General features: G+C 36.2%; 1 protein-coding gene across 2 annotated transcripts in view; it reads left to right on the top strand.

Moving 5' to 3' along the window:
• The window catches only part of LOC101897386 (ATP-binding cassette sub-family G member 1), a 181,363-nt gene that overhangs the window by 69,620 nt on the left and 94,651 nt on the right, over positions 1-17,092 (top strand). For both annotated transcript variants that reach the window (XM_020039411.2, XM_005176165.2), the window contains one exon: positions 4,422-5,731. In XM_020039411.2, coding sequence (XP_019894970.1) covers positions 5,385-5,731 — 347 coding nt within the window. In that variant the 5' untranslated portion in view covers positions 4,422-5,384. The remainder of the gene's footprint in view (positions 1-4,421; positions 5,732-17,092) is intronic.

Here is a 17,092-nt window from a genome sequence, read left to right as displayed (position 1 = left end):
AATATCTTGAAACAAGTTAAAAAGTATCAGTCGGTTTTGCCGACAGATGAGTACACTCAGCAAATGTTCGATTATTTAAATATATTTTAGTTTCTGTTTTGATTATTCAAATTATTAACCCTCTATAGTGTAGGTTCCGAAGGAGTGGGCCAATATTGTCTATTTCGTATCGGACCAAAATAAAAATGATATAAGTATTCCTTCACTTTATATGAGATATGTGATCAATTTTTGAAAATGTTAGAATGTGCGTGAGCTACCATATATACAGGGTTGCCCATATTCGACGGACCTTTAGGCCTATTCCATTCGACGAGGCTTGTCCGCAGGCAACATTCTTTGCGTCAATTGAATTTTGTACGGGAACAAATGCAAATCAATGCGAATAATCCGTTGTAAAGTGGACCGAGCCATGCCCAACTGCTGAGAACAGCGTTTTTGGGATGTTCTTGGGGACCTCTCAACACTGGCTCGTACGGCAGCGATATTCTCGGTCGATCGCCTTGGTCGACTTTTATATGGCCTCTTCGGATTAGAAAGAGCCTTACCAGTCGAAAATTGTTCGTGTAAACGCTTATGGTGTTCTTAGAAGGCGCACTTCTCACATTTTTTTAATGTTTTAAAAGCACGTTGAGTTTTCACAATTGACTTCTTCTGTTGAATGTAAATTTCAACTATTTCAGAGCGCTCGCGTGGCGTGTGTTGGTTCATGGTAAAAATCTGCTTGGACTGACGCTTCAAACGCGGCATGTCATTAAGCGATGTGACATCTCTGTCAAAAGTTATGGCGTTGCCAGATGGGTCCGTCGAATATGGGCAACCCTGTAGTCGACTGAAGTATTTCATTTTAATACTTCCTTCATGTAATACAGATAGAAATATTGGTATGGGTATCGGTACAGGAAAATCGAACATTTATATCCACTTTTATGCGAAATCATAAATTCCATATTCATCTCAGGTTTCCGGTTAAGAGAAATATTTAAATATACCACGCTGTAAGGAATCACTGACTTATTTTGCTAGTTGTGACAGATAAAAGCATTGAAAATTGGGACCCTTTGTGGGTGAGGTACCAGAAGGTGTTCGGAGATATATATCATCTTCACAACACATATTGTGTTCGAAAACATGTTTGTATGTGTGAAATTTGAAGAGAGTCGGAGAGAGTATTTCGCTTTCTTTGATCGTTTTGTTTTTCACAATCTTGAACTCTATGTGTGGGAGGTACCAGAAGGAATGGACCGATCTCTACCATAATTATATTATCCTGTGTTGATGGAAGTACTGAGATATGCCAAGTCTGAATGGAACCGATGGAAGGGGTCAAAATGTTCACCCTTTGTGGGAGAGGTATCTGAAGGAGTAGACTGATATATCTCATCTTCACAACAGTTTTTTTGTGAGTGGAAATAATGGGATGTGTGAAATATAAAAGTAATCTGATGCTTATTTCGGATTTTATAAACGTTTTGTTTATTCAAAACTTTGACCTTTTGAGGGGAAGGTACCAGAAGAAATGGTCCGATCTCTACCGTTTTTATAACAGATCCTTTGTTTATAGAAATATTCAAATGGAATGGAATCGCGTTTTATGAGCTCAATGGATATTCAAATTTTCGACCTTTTGTGGGGGAGGTACCAGAAAGAGTGGACCGAAATATTACATCTTAACACCAGATCTTGGGTTTATAAAAATATTGGGACGTGTGAAATTTTAAAACAATCGGACTCGTCCATCACATTTTATAAGAGTTATAATTATTAAAAATTTTGAGAATTTGGAGAGAATCTAGATGGAGTGGACCGATATTATCCATTTTTGCACCTAACCCAGCAATGATGCAAATATTGGCATTTGCAAAGTTGCAATAAAATCGAATTGTACTTTCTCGACATTTTGACATTTTGTGGGGCAGGTACCGGAAGGAGTGCACCGATATTGCCCGCCTCCGAACTCGACATAATATTCCGCTGTACCTAGTTTGAACCAATTCGGATTCTCCCTTTGAGAGTTATCGTGCACAGCAGCCAACTAGACAGACAGACGGACGAACATCGCTAGATCGACTCCAAATGTCCTGAAATGGATTTGGTCCAAAGAGACCTAGCGTCTAAAACCGTTATTTCGATGCGGCACATTTTGGCCATATCAAGTGCTATATACCCTCTCTAGCCATATAGCTAATGGTATAAAAAATGTTTGAAAGGGGGAACTCTCCCCTCCATTTACAGTGCTTGGTGATGAAAATGTTCGAAATATCGATACACGTGCCTTCTATTTGTATGCCCTACACCCTACAATGGAGGGAATATTAAATTTGTTATTCCGTTTGCAGCACCTCGAAACATTCGTCAGATATCCCAATATATCCGTCCTTCTGTCCATCCTTCTGTCTGTTGACATCTCGATTGAGTCCACATTATTTAATGTAGCGATTTGAAATTGGGCACAAAGGCTTATATTATATGCAGGCGGATTCGTATTGAAAATGACCTATATTGGTCCAAGTTTAGCCCCCATATAATGGTGCCTCTCGAATTTCGAAATTTTGAAGATTTCTGCCACAATTTCCAATCAAATCAGCTAAAACTTGACAATAAAGGTTCTAGTTTGGTCGGTCTCTCCTTGCAAAAGATGTTCCACTCAGGTCTACTAATTGGTATATCCCCCATATAATGGTACCTTTTCGCTATTTTGAATGTTCTGCCATGATTTCCAACCAAATCAGTTGAAATTTTCCATTAGGTGTTCGTGAAAGTTCTGTTCTCTCCTTGTGAAAAATGTTCGATTAAGGTTCGATTAAGGTCGATTATGGTTCGATTAAGGTTCGATTAAGTTCGATTCGATTCGATTAAAATTCGATTAAGGTCGAAAATGTTCGATTAATGTTCGATTAAGTTGCTATAGCACCCATCCACCCACTTCCACCCACTTTATTATACCCTCCACCATACTATATTAACTACGTCAGTCCGTTTGTAACTCCTCGAAGTTGTTATGATAGACCCTACAAAGTATATATATTCTAGAGCAGATTAAAATTCAATGTCCTTCTGTCTGTCTCTCTGTTGTAATCACGCTATCATTCGAACAAATTGAGAAAGAAGACCAAAATTTTGCACACATGTGTATTTTGTCAGTAGGGAGGTTAAATTCGTCAATGGATCATGTCGGTCCACGTTTTCATATAGCCCCCATTTAATGGTACCTCTCTTTATTCAGTATTTGTATGATGCTAGTTACATTGTAGACCGGAATCGTTTCAAATTTTGTGTTTGAAGTTCGGAATTGGTACTACAGCCTGTAAAAAATAAATATTATGCAGGTCCTCGTCTCCGTATATCCTATGACAAAAATATTACTTTTGCAGGTCCACGCTTTCGTATAGCCCCTATATAACGGTACCTCCCTATATTCGCTATTTTAATGGTATTAGAGACATTATAGACCGGAATTCTTTCAAATGTCGTATTTAGAGTTCGTAATGGGTATTACAGCCTATGAGAAAAAAATGTGTGTATGCAGATCCTCGCCTATCCACCATATCCCAATATTCGGTATTTTGATGATCTTAGAGACTTTATTCACCGGAATTGTTTAAAATTTCGTATTTGTCGTAATGGGTATTGCAGCCTATGACAAAAAATTGCCTATACAGGTCCAGGTATTAGTATAGACCCCATATATCGGTCCCTCCCCGTATTTGGTTTTTTGATGATCTTAGAGGCTTTATTCACCAGAATCGTTTCAAAATACGTATTTGAAGTTCATTATGGGTATTACGACCTATGACAAAAAATTGCCTATGAAGGTCCAGGTCTTCGTATAGCTCCCATATAACGGTACCTCACTATATTCGGAATTTTGATGATCTTAAAGACTTTATTCACCGGAATTGTTTCAAATTTCGTATTTGAGATTCGTAATGAATACTACGACCTATGACAAAAAATTTGGTATGCAGGTCCACGTCTTCGTATCTCCACCATATATAGATACCTCACTGTATTCTGTATTTTGGTGATCTTAGAGGCTTTATTCACCGGAATTGTTTCAAATTTCGTATATGAAGTTCGTAGTGAATACTACGACCTACGACAAAAGATTTCGCATGCAGGTCCACGTCTTCGTGTAGGCCCCATATAACAGTTTTTTCTGCTAAACTGAAAAGTCGAACAATGAATTTTTATTTTTATTTAAGTCATCTAAGTAGTCGACATTTATCGGCATTCTGTTTATAGTTTATTTTACTTTCCTTAAAACCAACAACATTTCATTTTCATCTCACATTTATTTTTAGATAAAAAAGCCGATTTGAAATCGCCATAAAAACCCAACACAAAATAGACAAATATTTACACTTCAAATAACCACAATAATGTATCTCTTTTTTTCTTCATTATTTTTATCTTTGCAGATATCACAAACATTGATTGTTCTCAAAAATAAACTTCAACAAGAGCTGCTCTTAAATAATAAAAATAAAACGAAGGAAAAATAGACAAGCAACAAAAAATAATCGCCAACAAAACAAAAAAGTAATAAAAGTCACAAACACAACGCCAGTGAAAGCCATTCTCACCAGCATCATTGTCGAATGTTAATAACAATTGGATGAGAGGACGAAACGGAGATACTGTCAAAGAAGAAAAAGTCGAAGAAAAAAATCCTTGTGACCGACCACTAGACCAGACCGTCACTTGAAATGACAATGAATTAAATTTTGTGTGTGCTTTGGCTTTTATTGACAACAAGAAGTCAGGATATTCCATAGAAACTTAATTCAACAAAGGAGAGAAGTAAATCCTTTTGAAAAATCCGTAATTAATAATCTGGAGCTGAAGAAAAAGAAAAATTTGCAAAGAATGTTGTCCTGATGACATAAATACCAGGAATAACCATTAGTATTGAGGAACATTATTGACAAACACAACAAAAATAATAACAATAAAAGGATAACAGGAACTTCATTAGTGGAGAAAAATCCAGAATAGAGCGCAAGAGAGAGACAGAGAGAGATAGTAAAAGATTGGGGAAATAAATACCACTATACCACGAAGCAAACACTAAGCTCAATTTTTGCCCCTCCACCCTTAGGTTCTAAGCTATATACAAGCTACCCCCCAGACACATAAAAGGAAACAATTCCTTTCAAGGATTCTCCAAAGCAAAAAAATGCATTAAATTCCCAAAATTTACATAATCAAGTTATAGAATCCAATTTAGCCACATTGTTGTTGTTGATGTCCTCAGCATCATCATCATCATCGTCCACGTCGTCATCATTATAAAATATTTAGCGATAAAATTTTTATTTTTCTAATAAAACCCAGACCTGGTAACGGTCTAATTTTGGTGCCGTTGCCAAAGCTACACCATCATGGATGACTCCACCATTAGCATGCCCCTGGTGGCCAAGGAGGATTGCATGAAAGCTCTCATCAAGCCAACCAATGATAATTCGACGTCGGTGGTCAGTTTTCAAAAGAATCCAATTATTACGACCACCAATTCCACGCCAACCAATGTCAATTCAAATGCGAATATCGCCAACGCCACCGCCGCCACCGTCGCCACCAATGCCGCCAACACCGCTGCCAATGTGCAACAGCATCTTCACCAGCAACAACAGCACTTGCTGTTGTCATCACAACACAACAATCAGTTACCATTACAGCCAACAAATTTCGTGGGGAACAATCTGAAGAATGGCTCATTGAGTTATGGGTAAGTGTCTTGAGAAAAAAATAGATTTTTTATTGAAAAATTTTATTTTTGGGAGAATTTTTATAGAATATAATAAAAATAGGATTTAAAGTAATATAATTCAAAACATTTTGGCCAATTTAGATAATTGGCTTGTTGTCTGATTAAAATGCTCCATAGTTTTATTGATTCTCCACTTGTATTGGGCGGTAAAAGATCAATAAAAGAGACATATTTTGAGGAGTGGAAAAAAATAATTCTCAGACCTTAATTTTGAAACTTATAGCGCATTATATACCTAAGTTTTTCCAGGGTTAATAGACAAATCACAAAAAACGTATCATATGTTTTCCAAGGTCAAATTTATTGTCAATTAAACTGTGCAACAAAATTTAATTTTTTCATAGTAACAGGAAAACTCTAGCAGATTATGAAAATGGAGCTAAAAATAATCTTTTATAGGGGTTTTCCAAGTTTTCATCACATGGTAAGCCAAATAGAGGGGGCTTGTTCCGCATTTCCACATTTTTGGAAATTTTGGAATTAAGATTAATTCAAATCCATAAAATTTAGGTACATATTGTCTTCGGCAATATTGCAGATAAAAATGCGAAGAATATTTGAGATGAACATTTTAACCCTTAAGCGAATCAAAGAAGGGGTCTTTTTGGTCACTTTCTAACTATGGTTAAAAACTCACTTTAAACGGGGTCGTAGTTAGACAAAATATTCGTCAAAATTATTTGTCGTAAAATTGTACTATAAATTCTTGAAGAGGTCTAGAGTCTAAATCGCCAGGTTAAAGACGTATTTCATATAAGTTTATACAAAAATCCCCTGTAAACTTAAAAAATTTCAAAAAAAATCTGAAATCTATCACTTAAATGAAAACCATTATATAGGGACTATGCGAAGACGTGGACCTGCACGGACAATTTTCTGTCTTAAGTTGTAGTATCCATTACGAACCTCAAATACCAAATTTGAAACAATTCCGGTGCATAATGTCGCTAAAATCATCAAAATACCGAGTATCGGGAGGTACCGTTGTATGGGGGCTATACCAAAACGTGGACCTACATGGCCCATTTTCAATACCAAAAGTCCTCCAGACATAATATACATTTGAGTAAAATTATATCAACCTACTATATTTCGTTCGGAAGCCAGAGTGGAAAACGGATGGACATCGCTAAGTCGATATAGAATTTAGGGCTTTGTGGGGTCTAAAATGTATATTTCGAGGTGTTACAAACGGAATGACAAACTTAATATACCCTGCGTAATATGATGGAGGGTATAAAAAATCAGTAAAGTCGGGAGGGCCGACTTTATGATACCCTGCACCCGTTTGCATATTTGGTAGGGCTTCATATAACAAATAATACTTTTTTTATGGGGAATTTGTGAGAATTAAATCATAGCAACTATGATTATAGTTATAATTTCAAGTTTAAAGGGACTAATATATGAGAAGAATATCCTCCCCTGAATCGATTTCTACTAAATTTTCCGAGGCATTGGCTGTGCAGGACACATACAACAAATCGGATGAACAAAATATATGGGAGCTATAGCTATATCTGAACCGATTTTCACCAAACTTGACAGATTTGTTTCTAGACCCAATATGGTCGTAAGTGCCAAATTGGGTTAATATTACTCGTTTAGTGCACAATAAGAGGCAAATCGGACGACGATATGCGGGCGAGATAAAAAACTGCAAGAAAGTCAAACGCCATAATTTTTATATATATATTTTTTTTTTAATTTATTGAATGAAAGCAAAAATTGTCGGAAATAGCATCAAATTTCAAAATAAATTTAGATTTGTTCGAATTGATCACCTTTGCCACGAATTATGGCCTTTAAACGACCAATGAAACCATCATACGTTGCACGTATGTTGCTCTGCGGTATTTTGGCCCATTCCCAAGCGCTTGCTTCAGGTTATCGAAACCTTGGTATTTTTTAGTGCCAGCCTTGCTTTCCAAAATACTCCAGACACAATAGCCCAACAGATTGGTATCCGGAGATTTTTGTGGCCACTGTTCGCTATAAATGAAGCGAGGAACCCCATTTTGTAACCATTTTTGGTTGGCGCGTGATGAGTGCAATAGTGTAGCCATTCCTGTTGGAATGTCCAAGGTCTGCGGCTAAAATGTTTGCGTGCCCAAAGATTTTATACACCCTCCAGAATATTCTCGCGATAATAATTGAAATTTATTCTGATGCCACGGTCGATTAATACGAGCTTATCTGTTACAGCGGCCCACACCATCCCGGCGCTCGAGTTCTGGTGGCCAACCGAAGGTGCACATTTTCTACTGACTTCTTCGGCAAGTAAACACGATCATTTTGTTTGTTTACAAACTGCTGGACAACGACTGTTTTCTCACCGGAGAAATCCAAATTCGGCAGTTCACCACTTTTGGCCAAGCGAAGCAACTCTTTAGCTCTTTTGAGTCTATTTTCTTTCTGTTGCGGTGTAAGTTCTTGCACTTTTTGGAATTTCAATGGCTTTACCTCGATCTATTTTTTCTATATTTCTCGAATGGAATGTTGCGATATGTTCAGCTCACGAGCCATTTTTGGCCACTGCGACGCGGGTTTTGATAAAGTCGTTTCTTTACTTTTCCAACAATTTCTGCTGATGTTGCTGTTCTCTTCCCTCCACTTCATTGTAGTCGGGCTACGCTACCAGTATCACGGTAACGAGCGATGGTACGAGACACAAGAGATTTATTCATTAAATGCTGGAGTGCTCTAACGTGGTTTTCCAGCCAAATATGAAGAAATCACACTATCACGCTTGAACTCCATCACGAATAACTTTTTTTCTTGAAAATTCTCACCAAAATGCTTTTGTACGCTTGTAAACAATATAATGAGCTGTCACTGGAATAATTTTAACAGCTGTGGGACTAGTGGCTTAGAAATGATGGTAATTTGAAGTTGGTTGCAGTTTTTTCACCTGACCCTGTATATACGAAATTATTAGCCTCAATGTTGCCAAAAAAAACGAGAAAATATTTCCATATTTTTTGAAAAAAATTTCCTCGCCCTCTTTTCGATTCAATACCCGAAAGTAACATAAAACATCGTTTCAGACCCAAAGCGTCAAAAGAAGAAATTTTCTGCACAAAAATTTCACTATAAATTAATATAAACATTTATGTAGTCTAATAGTTTATAAAGAAATGTAAAGACTTTTTAAGGTTTGAATCATATTTTTTTCTATTTAATTTTGCCAAAATTTTAGTTTTTTAGTTTTTATTGTAGAGAAACGTAGTGTCAAAAATTATAAATTTAGGTCCACGTTTTGGTACAAACCCTATATTTATAAATATATATAGTTATTGTGAGAGTTTTTACCATATTTTCCAACCGATTTGTTCGAAAATTTGTATTTTGGTTTTTTTGAGGTTAAAAACTCTTCCGACAGGAGTATTTCTTAAAGGTAAATATTTCTAAATAACCCCCATGTAACTGTACCCCCTTAGTTCTCCACTCCGATTTGGTATGGTGTATTATAAATTCTAAGTGAGGTTGATGGTACTACGTCATAAAAGCAAAGATTATCAATTGCCAAATTCATATTTAATTTTGTGGCCCTTTATAAATATGAGATTATATTAGGGCCCCCTTATATATAAAATAAAGAATGAATGAAGAAACCAAATTACAATTTTGAGGTAAATCCATTGAAAAATGTGAAAGATGGTGCAAATTTCCTCCTCCAGTTGGGTAACTTTATGATCTAAACTTTTAAAATATCGAAACACGTGTTTCTATTGTTAGCTGTACTTTCACAATTTTCTAGATTTGTTTTCCTGTAATTATTTTTTTTTTCTTGTTGGACAGTGTTATTAACATTCAGAAAAAGAAGTCCATATCGATAGATGGCGCCCAATTACAAATTCATACCATAATTTTCCCTCCACCTAGATCCATTAAAGATTTATTTTTGTTTGATTTATATGCCGTGCTTTTAGATGTAAATGCCATTAAAAGAAGACATGTGATTTGTCTTTGGACTCTCTTCAATTAATCATTTTGCCTAATCCTCTGACATGGTATGTCCAAATTCTATTAAATCTTTTTTATTATTTGATAAATGGAATATCTGCCCCAAGAGTGTAGAATATGGCTGTGGCTCAGTTTTCCACAGACATTAACTTGTATTTTTTTACCAATTAATTACACCCCTGTAAATACTGTCAAGAAACCAGCTCAAGTTAAAATAATTAATATAAATAAACGCTTGTAATTTTTACAATTAAAGAAGGTTGTTTTCATTTAGGCACAAGCAATACGTAATATATCCTTCTTTAAGACAAAGACGCCTAAAAGTATGCTTCAATGTTCTTCTTTCTTTTAAATACTAAACATATGCAAGAAAATCTCATTTGATAGAAGTGTTACATTTTCATCACAAAAGTATGCAATGCAAATACCCAAAGAGCATTATTAAGTGCCCTTGCCTTTGTGTGTGTGTGAATTTTAACACTTGTGAACCTTAGCTTTGCGGTGACCCAAATATGATTAAAAGTAATCTACGTGTTTCTTTTTTTACTTTGCAAATTTAGATTTCCACTTGAATGTTTAATTCAGTCTTTCATTTCGAACAAAGAAAATTCTTGCGGTGCTACTAACTTCGTCTTGGCAATCGTGCTGACCTTGTCGGGGAGTCGTAACAGTTGCTGATATTAGATTTAAATCCATCAATTGAATGTCCTTCGATGGAAACAAGTAAATATTTTTGTTTACAAAATAAATATATTTTGAAGAGATGTTTCAAAACAAAAAATGTGTCATATTTCTATGAGAAAGTGATGAAGTCATGTGCATATTCGTTGATATAAGAATGATGCCGAAACGAACAGAAGTTCTACGAGGTTTCACATTATTCATGTTTCATCGAGAGGTTTAGGCCTTGTTTAATAGAAAGTGTTAATACAATGTGCCTATAACTTTTTAGAGCTTTCGTTGGCTTTAAAAATATCGATATAATGGTGGACTCTGTTCGTAGATCAAAATCCCGAAAGACTTTCGAGTTCATTGGTCAAGCTTTTTAAAGCTTTAATATTGGCATAACCATGAACAAAGAGATTTCAATATTTTGAGATATATTTCCAAACATGTAATATTGAACTTCTAAAATTTATAGAGCTTTGGATACTTCAAGAATCCTTGGTTTCAAAAAAGGTCGTGTTGGTCTGCTGTTTGGTAATATCCCTAAAAAATATTCAAACCCTATCATGAGAATTTTATTTTACATTTTAATCAAATTTTTGGCTACCCGAAGCATTGACCCATATTCAAATCTATTGCAAATGACCTGAAAATTAAGTTAACCCCAAATCGTAGGGAAAATATGGCCACAGCCAATATCTGACATCCGGAGGTATCTTTATATAAGGGCTGTACCAAAAGAGGGAGTAATACTGATAATTATTCTGGTGGCAAAATTAAATGAAAAATAAGCAAAACGTAAAAATTATTTAAAATCGATGTTAACCCTTATATAGGTACTATAATAAAAAGTGAACCGGATTTACACATTTTTAACCTGATGAATCTTGAAGTAATCGAAAGTTCTCCATAATTTTTCAAAGGTCTATATGAAATGATGTAATATATATTTCAAAATTTTGAGGTCCTCGTGAATTAAATTAAAGCTACATAATGGAGTTTAGCCTAAGGACCCTTAACTTTTTTGAAGTTGTGGTCTACAAATCAACAACAATCAAATTCATTGGGAATTTTCCTAAATCAATAAATTTGGAAAATAGCTGGTAGAAAATTTCGGTACAATCATAAAAATGCCGAATAAAGGGAGGTGCCGTTATATGGAGGCTACACGAAGACCTGGAACAGACAATTTTCATTTAATAGGTACAATACTATTAGGAACTACAAATATAAAATTTGAATCGAGTCCGGTGAACAATGTCGCTAAAATCATCAAAATTCAAATATAGAGAGGGTGAGATAAAAAATCTGCAACAAAGTCAAACGCCATAATTTATATACATTTTTTTTTTTTAATTTTATTGAATGGCAGCAAAAATGTCGGAAACAGCATTAAATTTTAGAATAAGTTTAGATTTATTCGAATTGGTCACCTTTGGCACGAATTATGGCCCTCAAACGGCAATTGAAACCGTCAAACGCTGCCTGAATGTTGCTCTGCGGTATTTTGGTCCATTCCCGGCGAAGCGCTTGCTTGAGATGATCGACAAAATACTCCAAACACAATAGTCCAACGGATTGGTATCCGAAGATTTTGGTGCGCTTTGGTGGTGCATTGTGCGCTGGAAATTAAGCGAGGAACCTCATTTTGCAACCATTCTTGGGTGGCGCGTGCTGAGTGCAATGCTGCTGAGTCCTTTTGAAATGTCCAAGGTCTGTGGTCAAAATGTTTGCGTGCCCAAGGCTTTAATACACACTCCAGATAATATTCGGCATTTATTCTGATGCCACAGTCGATCAATACGATCGGAGAGCGAGCATAGGCTGTTATGGCGGTCTACACCATCACCATGGCCGGCGCTTAAGTTCTGGTGGCCAACGGAAGGTACACGTTTTCAGCTGACCTCTTTGGCAAGTAAACACGATCATTTTCTTTCTTTAGAAACTGCTGGATAACGAATGTTTCCTCATCGGAGAAAACCAAATTTGACAGTTCACCACTTTCGGCCAAGCAACTCTTTAGCCGCAACCGAAGCAACTCTTTAGGCGCTTTGAGTCGATTTTCTTCCTGTTGCGGTGTAAGTTCTTGCACATTTTGGAATTTCAATGGCTCTATTCCGAGCTCATTTTTCAATATTTTCCGAATGGAATATCCATTTTCGGCCACTGCGACGCGGGTTTCGATCAAGTCGCTTCTTTACTTTTCGAACCATTTCTGCTGATGTTGATGTTTTCTTCCGCCCACTTTCTTGACGTCGAGCTACGCTACCAGTATCGCGGCAACGGGCGATGGTATGAGACACAAAAGTTTTATTCACATTTATATGCTGGAGTTCTCTAACCATAGCCACTTGTGGTTTTCCAGCCGAATAAAAAGAAATCACACTATCACGCTTGAATTCCATCACGAATAACTTTTTTTCTGGAAAATTCTCACCAAATGCTTTTGTACGCTTGTAATCAATATAATGAGCTGTCACTGAAATAATTTTAACAGCTGTCGGACGAGTTGCTTAGAAATGACAGAAGTCTGAAGTTGGTTGCAGAATTTTTAAACTCACACTGTATGGGGACTATAACTAAACGTGGACCTTTTTTCAATACCAATAGTCCTGCAGACGAAACAAACGTTTGAGTAAGATTTTTTGAGCCTACTTCAACTCGTTCAGAAGCTAGGGTGATTTTTACAGACGGAAGGTCATCACCAAATCGACATAGAATTTTGTGCTGATCGAGAATATATATACCTTCTGTGGTTTAAAATGTATATTTCGAGATGTTACATATTCAATGATAAACTCTATATACCCTCCATACTATTGACTAAAATATAAAAGAAAGGAAAGTTCGACTTCCCAAAATCTCGATCAGTGTCTCATGAATAAATCCTTCAATAAATCCAATGCATCAATTGAAGTGGGCTCATCTATATAGACATGAGCTTTAGCATAGCCCCACAAAAAATAGTCTAAAGACGTTAAAACGCACGATCTAGGCTGTCAATTGTCGGTTCACTGATGCCACCAGCATGTATAACCGCACCATACAATGACTTTTTCCCGATGAATTGATAGTTATTGTTTCTTGCTGATCTTTACTCCAAAATCAAGAATTCTCCTTATTTACGTACGCATTGAATCAAAAATAAGCTTCGTCGCTGGACACAGTTCTTCGGTAAAACAAAGTGGATGTTCGGCCAACATTCCAAGAGCCCATTCACCAAAAATTCTCTGTAGGGGCAGGTAGTTCGCCTTCAATTCTTGCACAAACTGTATTTTGAAAGACTTCACAACTAAATCCTTCCGCCAAATGTTCTCTTTACACCAATACAGCTAAGATATTTTCTTCAACAAACCATATTTTGAAAAACAAGTAAGCAAAGACTACAGTCGAGCGGGGCCGACCGTTGAATACCCTACAACACTATAATAAACGATACAGTTTATATAGGCGAGATACTCGAAAAAATTCCACAAGATATTGTGACAAATAATAAAAGAAAACCATCAGGTTTCGTTCTCTAATTTTCAAATAATAGCAACTTAAACTAATTTGCTCATTTCCAATTTATTGGTAGATGTTGCACGTAAATGGTCTTCCTAGATCTGGAACCAATATTTCCCAAAGACCTATAATCTCTCAGAAGTGGCAAAAGATTAACATTTATTATTGGTTTTTGACTGAAACGCATCTATATGAGATACAGACATTTGACTATATTCTTCAACGAAATCATCGTTAACGAAATAGTCAGAAGTACGTCTTTCCTGTATTTGTGAATTCTCCAAAAAGTCACTGGAATGGACATTTTCGTATTTTGTCTACAAAAGTTGGCAAACTATTTCACACATTGAATATTTTTGGAAACTGCTTGGCTTTTGCAATGCCCGTAACCCCCATTCAAATGTGCGTGAAAATCGGGCAATAATTACGACCTGCTGACAATTTTGCAGTTTTTTGGTCCATTTCAACCCCTAAATATATGGCGATTATCTCCAAAAAGAGTATGCTTCTATTCTGACCCTCATCTTATCCCCATGCAAAATTTCGTAAGGATAGGGCCATTAATGCGATCTGTTTATGATATCCTGATATCCTAACTACTTAGTTTTGTTAGCTGTAGAAATATTACCAAATGTTTAATTCAAAATGAAAATATGCCAAAAATGTGACAAAATTGAAAAAAATATAAGAAAATGTTACAAAATCAATATTTTCATCTTTAGAGAGATATTTTTATTCGAATTTTTAGACGTTGTTTCTTTCCTGCCAAGAGCCCATTCTGAATTAATGAGAACTGTCGAAATCAGTTCAGCAGTTCTCGACATATAAGAGATCTTTCAAGCATATCTTCTTTGATAGACATATATATCGCACATATTTTGCTATATATCCGATTTGTTGGATGTTAACATCAATGTAAAGTTTCGTGATGTCATGGCTTCGTGATTTCGCCGGGATTTAAAATATTCGCGGTTTAATGAAAAATCTTGAATTTTTTCAACACAAAAGATATGGTCTATTTTACCCGCTAAATCTTATCCGATGACCACCCAAATTGGTAGGCTTCTTCCCTAAACTCTAGCTACATGCGAAATTCGGCGTCGATTGGTTTATAACTGCGACCTGTATAGCTACTGCAAAATCCGATATTTTTTCAGTATTTGGTCCATTTTAAACCCTAAACATTTGGCGATCATCTCCAAAAGAAATAGGCTTCTATTCTGCCCCTAACCCCACCTCCATTTTAAATTTCGTGAAGATCGGACCATAATTGCGACCTGTAGAGTGATTACAAATTAACATGTACAGACGGACAGACGGACGGACGGACATACATAGCTAGATCGACTCAGCACGGCGAGTTGGAAGATCTATATATACTTTCATATATGGGAAACCAATATTTCGAGGTGTTACATAAATTCTGGCCCAATCAAACTTATAATACCCCCAACACATAGTGTTGTAGGGTATAAAAACCAAAAAAGATACCTTTGGTGTTTTGACAGAAACTATATCCCTATCATGCAAAAATTCCAAGAAATCTTAATCCTCCATCCTCTCCTTCAAATCAGGTTACTTTGCGTTGGAAACTTTCAAAATGCCGATACAGCTATCTTATATTTTTTAGCTCTAATTTCACAAGCTATTGGATTTTCCTAGTAATTACTGTAAAGTTTAATTTTGTCGCACAGTGTAATATCTGGCAACCACACTTGTCACAGAATCAACATTTACTGATTTTCTTGTTTTCCCTTCTCAAATTTAGCACAATTTTAGGCCCCTATGCACTTCCTTTCACTTTTAAAGCCCACTTAAGGGTTCACACAATTAGCCAGGTGTTTGTTAGTCCCCTTTTTACAAAAAAAAAAAGGTATTAAAATGTCTTCCATTCAATTCGAGTGGGATGAAATCAACAGTCGATTGTGACCTTGGCGCCGTGTTACGCACATAAACCTACCCCTAGATCTGTGTTTTTATTCGTCGTCGTCGTCATGGATGAGTAGCGTGTTATTGCTGTGTTTGCTTTTAATAGATATCCGCTTGAACTTGAAATTTTTTGTTGTTTTTTTTAGAAAATTCCCCCTTGTCCAACGATGTGGGAAAAAATGAAAATAGTTGAAAATAACAAAACTATAACTGCTTACACAGGACCTTTGTTGGTGTTGTTGTTTGTGTGCCCACACACTCCCACAAAACCACACAACTTGAACACTAATCCCACACACACATATAGCACACCATAGAGACGACCTTGGCTACAACATTTAGTTACATTCAGGAGGATTCTCAGTACAACTTTTAATTCTCCTGCGACACTTTCATTGAGATTCATCAGCTGGCTTGTGTTTTTCAGTATTTTTTTTTGCCAACCCACAAGGGAGGTTGGCTCACACAAAATATTTACGTGGAATTGCTTTGGATTATCTAGCGTAAAATGAGCATCAAACATTAATTACAAATTCAGGGTAATTGTTCATTGCGATTATCTGCTTTTTGAAAACCAGACGACTAATCATTTTTGGGGTTTTACGAGAAATGTGGCGAAGGAGACGGTTTTATGGAAACATGTTCTCTCAAACGTTACTGCTTAACGAAAGGCTAGTTTACACATCATCTTAATTTCATCTCATCTTTTGCAAATTAATTTTTAGTATGTTTAAAGCATATTTTTAGGCGCTCCCATGTAAACGCTTATAGAAGAGTTTAAGATGTTCTTTTGGAAGAGCAGAAAATATTCTCTAGAAGGGCCGAAAATATTCATGGGAAATAACAGAAATTCCTTTAGAAGGGCTAAAGGTATTTTGGAAGGTTGAAAGGCCAATTTTTCGCTGTCCAGAATATCCGTAGGTCTCAGTCCAGAATACCGGTGGTACTTCGTCCAAAATCTTCTATATAAGGGCCGGAAGTCTTTTTGGGGAATAGCAGATATTATTCCTGCAGAAGGGTTTGTGTTCAAAAGTCCAGTTGGGTTTCAGTAGGTATCTGTCCAGAAAACCGGTTGTACTTCGTTCAGAAGACCCCTTCTTCTTTCAGAAGGTCAGCTAGTCGTCCTCCAGAAGATTAGTAGATCTTTTCCAGAAGACCAGTTAGTCCTTATCTAGAAGACTGGTTGACCTTCCTTTAAAAGAGTCTGAAAGGTCTTTGTTCAGAAGTCTAGTTCGTTTTCGTCTGAAAGGATCA

This window comes from Musca domestica, unplaced genomic scaffold, assembly GCF_030504385.1.
Source record: "Musca domestica strain aabys unplaced genomic scaffold, Musca_domestica.polishedcontigs.V.1.1 3, whole genome shotgun sequence".
NCBI lineage: Eukaryota > Metazoa > Arthropoda > Insecta > Diptera > Muscidae > Musca > Musca domestica.
Note: the sequence above shows the minus strand (reverse complement) of the source record. Positions and strands in the feature narration are given on the sequence as shown.